Source organism: Setaria italica, chromosome IX, assembly GCF_000263155.2.
Source record: "Setaria italica strain Yugu1 chromosome IX, Setaria_italica_v2.0, whole genome shotgun sequence".
NCBI classification, from domain to species: Eukaryota; Viridiplantae; Streptophyta; class Magnoliopsida; order Poales; family Poaceae; genus Setaria; species Setaria italica.
Genome location: NC_028458.1, coordinates 45,361,682 through 45,369,996, shown reverse-complemented (window position 1 = coordinate 45,369,996; position 8,315 = coordinate 45,361,682). Strand labels below are relative to the sequence as shown.

Here is an 8,315-nt window from a genome sequence, read left to right as displayed (position 1 = left end):
CGCTGCGTGCCGTCCCGCTGTAGGGCTCAAGGGCAAGGGCGATGCTGGCGTTGACGAAGCCACATGCCGCCGCTGTGAGGAGGACGACCCGCAGCCCCTGCCCCTGCCGTGGCTGCCCGCGAACGTCCCCATCCCCACGCTCCCCGCTGCCTGTACTCGACCGCAAGCTAACACCCGCATATGGGATTGGGAATCAAATCTTTACCTATTATTAAAGCAAGTAACGTTTCTACCTGGATTTTTCGTACGTCGTGGTCATTTTGCAAAAAACCCCCTAACATTTCGTGAAATCAAACCGCAGTCCAATTCTTCTGAGTATAGGGGGGCTCGAGTGGAAAAAATAGGAAAACGAGGGATTAAAGCGAAAAGAGTTCCGCTCCATCGTTCCCCTCCCCTCCCTCGGGGGATCGAGATCCGCCGCACTCCGTCCGGCTCCGGTCCCGTCCCTCGGGGGATGTAGACGCCGCCGCTCCGTCCGGCCCTCCACGTAGCTCCCTCATCCGTTGCTCCGTCCGCCCCTCCACCCAGCTCCCTCGTTCCCCTCCCCTTCCTCCGCCGCCCTCCCTCTGGGGATCTAGCCGCCGCCGCTCCGTCGGGACCTCCACCCCATGTCCACCGACGACCTCCCGCCATCCTCCGACATCGACGTCATCATCCTTCGTCGACTTCCCGCCGCCGCTCCGTCCGGATCCGGGGCCTGCGGTCGGTTCCCACCTTCGCCCTCCTCCCCATGTCCATCGACGACCTCCCCTGTCCTCCGACATCGACGCCATCATCCTTCGTCGACATCCCGCCGCCGTTCCGTCCAGATTCGGGGCCTGCGGCCGTTTCCCACCTTCGCCCTCCAACCCATGTCCACCGATGACCTTCCGTCGTCCTCCGACATCGACGCCATCATCATCTTCAGGGACCCGCGCGACGCCGACCGTGTGGACCCGGTAATGGCCAGCGCATCCTCGAGGTGGCAGCGAAGTGGGTAGCGATTGGAGTGGAGGCTAGACTGCCACGAGAGCTCGCTTCCGATTCGGATCGGAATCGAGGCTGAGTCGGGGCCAGACTGCTAGGAGAGTTCGCTGCCGAACCGGATCGGAATCGAGGCTGACTTGGATCGGAATCGCTGCCAGGAGAGTTCGCTGCCAAACCGGATCGGAATCGAGGCCGACTTGGATCGGAATCGAGGTTGCGTTCTTGCCTGTATATACATAGCTGCGTGGTTGGGCATCTTCGACGTGTTTGTGGCAGACTGCCAGGAGCCCAGGTCCTCCTCGCCGTCGAGAAACTGCTCTGCAACACGCTCATAGATCACCTCCATCGACGCCAACAGCTCGTGTGCCCTAGTGTGTTCGGCTTCTTACTCTACTTCCACAAAAGGTACGTAAGCATTTACTTAATACGAAGGTATTTGGCCTCTAAATTCTGTCAAGCTATTTGCCCTCTCTGAATTTTCTGCTGGGCTGGATGCTGTAGTTTTCAATAGAATTATGTTATTCAGCTACTTGCATCTCTATTTTAACATATTGCGTTTCTTCAGTTTGTGGTTAGTCATAAAAGGAACATCCCATACTATTACTGATAGAGAAATTTCAATTTTGCTGCTTTTGCAGAAAATGGATTCTCATAACATTGAATCAAGCAATGCTAATGGTTTTGATACTCGACCCTTAAAGAAAGCAAAATGTGAACAGTTGAATGATTGCGATTTATCACCATCGCCTCCATCATCAACCTCCCTGGCATCATCATGTGATAACATTGAATCAAGCAATGTTTATGATTTAGATGCTCAGCCCTTGAAGGAAGAAAAATCTGAACAGATGAATGATCTTGACATATCACTATCACCTCCATCACCAACCACCCTGGCATCATCATCTCTGGTTAGTGTTTTTGCTGTTCATTTAATTTAGTGGATTGGTTAATGATTTGACAATTTTAGGTTTTTTTTCAGGAAAAAGATTCTTACACTATTGATTCAATTGTTGCCGAGAAAGTGGCATGTTCTGAATGGATTGACTTTGAATCAGATAATGATGGAAGAATTCTATTAGATGACGAGAAGCATCAAGATCAACATGAACAATACAAAGTTGATCAAACATATGACTATCTCCCACAAGGTATGTTTCTATGAAATTTTTATTCACTGTGTTGTTGTTTTTAACTTTTAACATCACGTTAAATTTTTTGAATATTTGCAGATTATGAAATGACCGACCTAGACTACTGTGCTCAAATAACAATAGAAACATCTTTCAAAGATGATATACTTGTGAAGATAGATGACATCTTTGTCAGACAAGCTCAATTGTCATGCTTGCTAGATTCAGAAAAATTCCTAAATGATGATGTAAGTAACTACTTACAAGTGAATGCTCTTCGATCAATATTTTTTTCTTATGTAATAAAGGTTTGTTATTTGAATCTTTGTAGGTCATCAGCGCGTATATATGTTGCATAAAGGATCAAGCCCATTTAGAAAGTAGGAATGATGTTAAATTTTACTTTGAGAATCCCTTTATTTCTATATTGCTAAAAAGGGATGGCAAGCTTGGAGTAGGTGAAGATGGTAACCATATCACAAAGATTGTGAGAAACTATCTTAAGCATGAAATGGTAATTTCTATCTCTTTAGTTGACATGTTCTAAGCTTGATAGATTTTAATTGTTAACTGTTCATGTCTGGTACTAATTAAATTCTTCATTTTAGATTCTTATTCCAATAAATATCAAAGAAAAACATTGGTATTTGGCTATTATTAACACACAGAAGTGTGAAATACAAGTACTTGACTCGTTGTGTTGGGACTTCAACCGAGGTGACCTTGCTGATACGGTCAGTTTCTACAGCATTCATACTTGATCCTACCCTTAAATGCATTTTTACTGATATTAATAATTTAACAGCTACAAGGACTACAATATCATTTGAACATAATTGGAAGGCAACAAAACTTGATTAGTCATAACTGGAAAGACCTCCAGGTTATTTCCTGGATAATCACAGAACAACTACAAGAGCCAATGCAGAAAGATGGGTATGTTCCAAAAAAATATGCTAACATATATAATATTATTTATTTTCTTGTTTGGAGTACTCAGTATTTTATAACCATGCAGCTCATGTTGTGGACTGTTCATGCTCAAGTTTATGGAATACTGGATTGGAGATTCACTATCTCATCCTATTACACAGGTTTTTGTTTTTTATTTTATGGAATAACATAAAGTCAATTTCATGCTAATTTTTTACAAGTTCTAATAATGATTGCTACCATGCAGGAAGATATTAATCATTTTAGGTTCAAGTTAGCAGGTATACTATTATGTTGGAAAACAAACACAGCACAAACAACTCCTCAAAATATCTCATTGTTGGGAAGTTCAGATGGCCAAAAAGAACCCAAGGCATCAGATTCATTATCAAAGGAAACAAAATACCAATCATTAATGTCTGTTCTTTCTAAGATCAGTGTACATGAGTTAGTTGGCGGCCTTTGTGACTACATCAAATCAATTAATTGTCCAGAAACATTGGAGTAAGAACCTTCTAATTACTACTGTGTATTTTTTTATTAATAGCAGAATACAATCTACAACATCTCTATTTAGAGTAGCTGACGATATAATAGCTCTAACTATCAGGGAGCTTTTAGCAAAAAAAATTTCTATGTTAACTATTTCATGGTTATTTGTGTGTGTTCCCATATATCATGTTGCAAGGTTTCTGGTGTATTGTTCCTCCTGTCATGTTCTGTTCTGTTTTGTATGTTTTGTTATTAGTATAATGGATATCTATACTTTCAATACGACAATTTTTTCTTTGTCTGGACTATGTAAAGCAAACTTTTTGTCTTAATGCAGAAAAGTATGGGTGCGAAACTCCAAGCCATATTCCATTAGCTTGACTCTCAGGAAACTGCAAGAAATACTGAAGGAAGATCTGCCCATGGACCGTGATTGTTTTAATTTGGTTATTCGAAAATTCATGTTTGATGACATCCAAATGATGAACAAAACCAAAGGAACAATATCAAAGCATTATCTAGACACGCGATTTTGGGTATGTTCTTATAATCGTAATCTAAATATATTCTTTTTTTTCCTCAGGTTTGTAACCTCTTATTTATTTTATAGATAATTACTGATTTTGGACGACACCCAAACTTCCGTAAAAAGATAGACGTGGAACAACTCGCAGAAACTGTTAGTAGCTGGCCTGGTGTTAATTATAGTGTTTTAAGATGCAAATTGGTAAGACATCACTTCCCTATACCTATAAGCACAAGCACAGTTCTTGCGATTATAGCTACTAGCCGTCTTGTAGATTTTAATGCTCTTGTTCTAACAACTACCATTTTGCATATTCTTATACCAATAGTACAATTCAACAAAACCTTTATTCTGCTAATACTAAACTAAGATACAAGAACCGTCTATATTTTAGACCCTACTCCACTTGACCCTGTTTACAAATACAACCCAAATGCAAGATATGTGAAGAAACTTTTATGTATTGCTGAATTTTTACCAAAAGCCATGTCAAAAGTATGCCCTGGATCTAGATGGAATGAGGATGTTTTCCTATGACGTCAAATAATCTTATCTGATGTTCCAATCGAAAACAGGTAAGCATTCTTATAACGTGTAACCAGAATTAGTTTGTTTACTTCTCAAACAAAAAGGAAATTAAATGCTTGTTTTGGTGGACATATGTAGTAACTCTTCGGTTTATTGTACGAATGGTTATATTCTCTACCCAAAAGCTGCACATCTGTTTAAACAAGAGTAGTTCTATCTTCAGTGTTCAACATATTATGAAAATATATGTATTAGAATAATCACTGATGTTCTTATCTTATCTTATCAGAGAACTATCCGGTTATCTTGTTTCTCTCTTCATGTGCATATGGAAAGATGAAGAACTACAATTGCCAGTTTTAAAGGTCAGTGTCATGAGAACTTGAAATATTACTATTTATTATTTACACACTTATATGACGCTAATTATTCATTGTTTGCATACATATATGCATGTACAGGATGGCTACGATCTAAGAAAGCAATTTATGGCACAACTATTAACTTACAAGGAGAATGAATGTGAAGACAATATGCCTGCTGGTGTTCGAGACTTTCTTAGGTGTATCAATGCTACTCAAAGTTAGAAATAGTTATGCAAGCACAGAGAATGTATGAGATCATATTGAAACGGTTTTATTATTACCATTGGACCTTTTTGTTTGTAGGAATAGTTATTATTCGCTCATTTGTAATATGTTAGATTCGCTTCATAATATGTTGATGCGTTGCCTCTGTTTCAAGAAAAGCCCTATCTGGTTCTGTAATCATGGGTCATGGCCCATCATAACCCCATAAACCTAATTGGGGTACTTTAGCCTTCAGTCGCAATGATGAGCGCGATCTTGATCTCGCGAGAATAATGTTAAAATCCCTCCTGCCATGGCTTCCAAGCTCTGCTTGTCGAAGAGGCTTTGCTTTATTCCTTGGGTTAAACCAAAGGTTGATGATATATACCATAAAAAAGAAGAGGCTTTGCTCTCATGACTATTGTCAGATCGTATGCTTGTTTAGCGTGTCACACATGGCTAGACCTTGCGTGGTCCAATATCCTAATGTATTGTCTCGGAGATGATAGAATTGAACATTTCTTACGACCTGTTAGATTCAGTAGACTTAACTATTTTTTAAAGTACGTTTGTCTCACTTTACCCATTTAGTTAATACGAAGCTATTTGGCCTTCAGTAGACTTAACTATTTATTCAAGTATGTTTGTCTCACTTTACCCATTTAGTTAATACAAAGCTATTTGGCCTCTAAATTCTGTCAAGCTATTTGCCCTCTCTGAATTTTATAAATTCTGTCAAGCTATTTGCTCTCTCTGAATTTTTGCATAAATCATCAACTGCTACATAATTGATGAGGTTACTAGGAACATCCCCTTTGAGCATGGAACTCCGCCTCACCCGATCCTTGGTCCAGGCGTCGGATGCGCCCGACCCCTTGAGGGTGGAACTCCGCCTCGCCCGACCCCTTGGTCCCGGGGTCAGATGCGTCCGACCCCTTGGTCCCGGGGTCGGATGCGCCCGACCCCTTGAGGGTGGAACTCCGCCTCGCCCGACCCCATGTCCCGGGGTCGGATGCACCCGACCCCTTGAGGGTGGAACTCCGCCTCGCCCGACCCCTTAGTCCCGGGGTCGGATGCGCCCGACCCCCTGAGGGTGGAACTCCGTCTCGCCGGACCCCATGTCCCGGGGTCGGATGCACCCGACCCCTTGGTCCCGGGGTCGGATGCACCCGACCCCTTAAGGGTGGAACTCTGCCTCGCCCGACCCCATGTCCCGGGGTCGGATGCACCCAACCCCTTGGTCCCGGGGTCGGATGCACCCGACCCCTTGAGGGTGGAACTCCGCCTCGCCCGACCCCTTGGTCCCGGGGTCGGATGCGCCCGACCCCTTGAGGGTGGAACTCCGTCTTGCCCGACCCCATGTCCCGGGGTCGGATGCACCCGACCCCTTGGTCCCGGGGTCGGATGCGCCCGACCCCTTGAGGGTGGAACTCCGCCTCGCCCGACCCTTGGTCCCGGGGTCGGATGCGCTCGACCCCTTCAGGGTGGAACTCCGTCTCGCCCGACCTCGAGTGAAGCTCTGCCTCGCCCGACCCTGAGTCCTCGGAATCGAAGCTGACTCGGGGCCAGACTGCCAAGAGAGTTCGCTACCGAACCGGATAGTAATCGAGGCCGACTCAGATAGAAATCGAGGTTGCATTCTTGCCTGTATAAATAGCTGCGGGGTTGTGGCCAGGAGCCCAGGACCTCCTCGCCATCGAGATACTGCTCAGCAACACGCGCAGAGATCACCTCCATCAACGCCAACACGTGTCGCAAGCTTCTTACTCTACTTCCACAAAAGGTACGTAAACATTTCCTTCACCTTAAAATGTGGGAATAAATAACCCTGGATTGGAGGATCTTGAGACACAAGTCACGTAAACAGAGGACCAGATGCAGAGAAATTCCTTGGCTGAATCACCATCACAACTCTTGGATCCCAAAGAGCAGAGAAGGAAAAGAGATAGAGATAGGTATGCACGGATGACTGATCAAGAAAAGCAGGAAAAACTCAAAAAACGTCGTGAAGCCTATCATCAACAAAAAAGAACAAGTACAAATTCAACTCAGATCCAAAAAAAATGCTCACAGGTGACTGATCAAGAAAAGCAACAAAAAATACACAAAAAATGCATGCATGAGAGGGAAAGATATGCAAACATGCAACCAAATCAAAAGAAAGCAAAGTTAGAACAAGTTTCTGCTAATCGTGCACGACAACGTGACACTCTAAGCAAAAAATCAATTGCAATGGAGAACCCTGCAAATCGTAATGAAAACTTCACAGCTAGAACAATGGAAAAAACTCCTGCCCTACCAGATGAAGACTGTTCTACGAACACCAAAGTCATAGATGATCTAGAATCTCTAAAACAGCCAACAAACATGAAGGAAGGTAATACTCCCAATTGCATATATGACTCTCACAATCAGATAAAACATGCATCAATTTTTACAATGTTAACAATCTTTCATGGACAGATATCCCCTATTCAATGTGTCCAGGCAGCAAGGATGGAGAAGAAACAAATCAATCATTCATTGATGATGAACCATATGGTAAGGATATATACTAAATTTATATTCTCATCATGCAATGGAAAACATCATATAATTTACATAATTCTATGCAGGTGACGATGGAGTTGTATATGAAGAAGACACCGATGAGGAGGATAACATCATTTCTGGTCAAGGTATGATAAACACGTTAAAATATTTTCACATCACAATGTGAGTACTTCTCTAATTTCTTTCATCCTACAAATCACAGCAGAATGGGAAGATATGGAGGTAGAAATAAAGGAAAATGAGTCAACCGTTCCTGAGGATTCAAACATCAATGATCCATATGACATCGTCTATAGTAACATACCAAACAACACACACATGCTGAAACCTGTTGAAAATTGCAAATATTGCGACGCAAAAAAATTTCACCACGAACCTGAGGGGCTGTGCTGTCGAAAAGGACAGATCAAACTTGCAAATCTTGAGACACCACATCAGCTCATGAGACTATGGACGAGCAATGACTCTGATGCAATACATTTTCGAAAGAATATAAGGTTTTTTAATGGCCACTTCTCATTTACTTCTCTGTACTGTCGCCTCGATAGAGATACAACTACCATGAGAAACAGCGGTATTTACACCTTCCGAGCACATGGTCAGATCTATCACAAC

At 42.9% G+C, this 8,315-nt stretch overlaps 1 protein-coding gene across 1 annotated transcript; it reads left to right on the top strand.

Moving 5' to 3' along the window:
• The first annotated feature begins 851 nt into the window (after window positions 1–851).
• LOC101767208 lies at window positions 852–5,226 on the top strand. The gene is made up of 14 exons (XM_012849119.2): window positions 852–938; window positions 1,532–1,537; window positions 1,605–1,877; window positions 1,949–2,117; window positions 2,199–2,347; window positions 2,431–2,613; window positions 2,708–2,833; window positions 2,905–3,035; window positions 3,118–3,193; window positions 3,280–3,536; window positions 3,862–4,060; window positions 4,135–4,251; window positions 4,868–4,943; window positions 5,040–5,226. The coding sequence occupies exons 1-13, from the start codon at window positions 852–854 to the stop codon at window positions 4,916–4,918; spliced, it is 1,824 nt and encodes a 607-aa protein (XP_012704573.2). The 3' UTR covers window positions 4,919–4,943; window positions 5,040–5,226.
• Window positions 5,227–8,315: the final 3,089 nt, after the last annotated feature.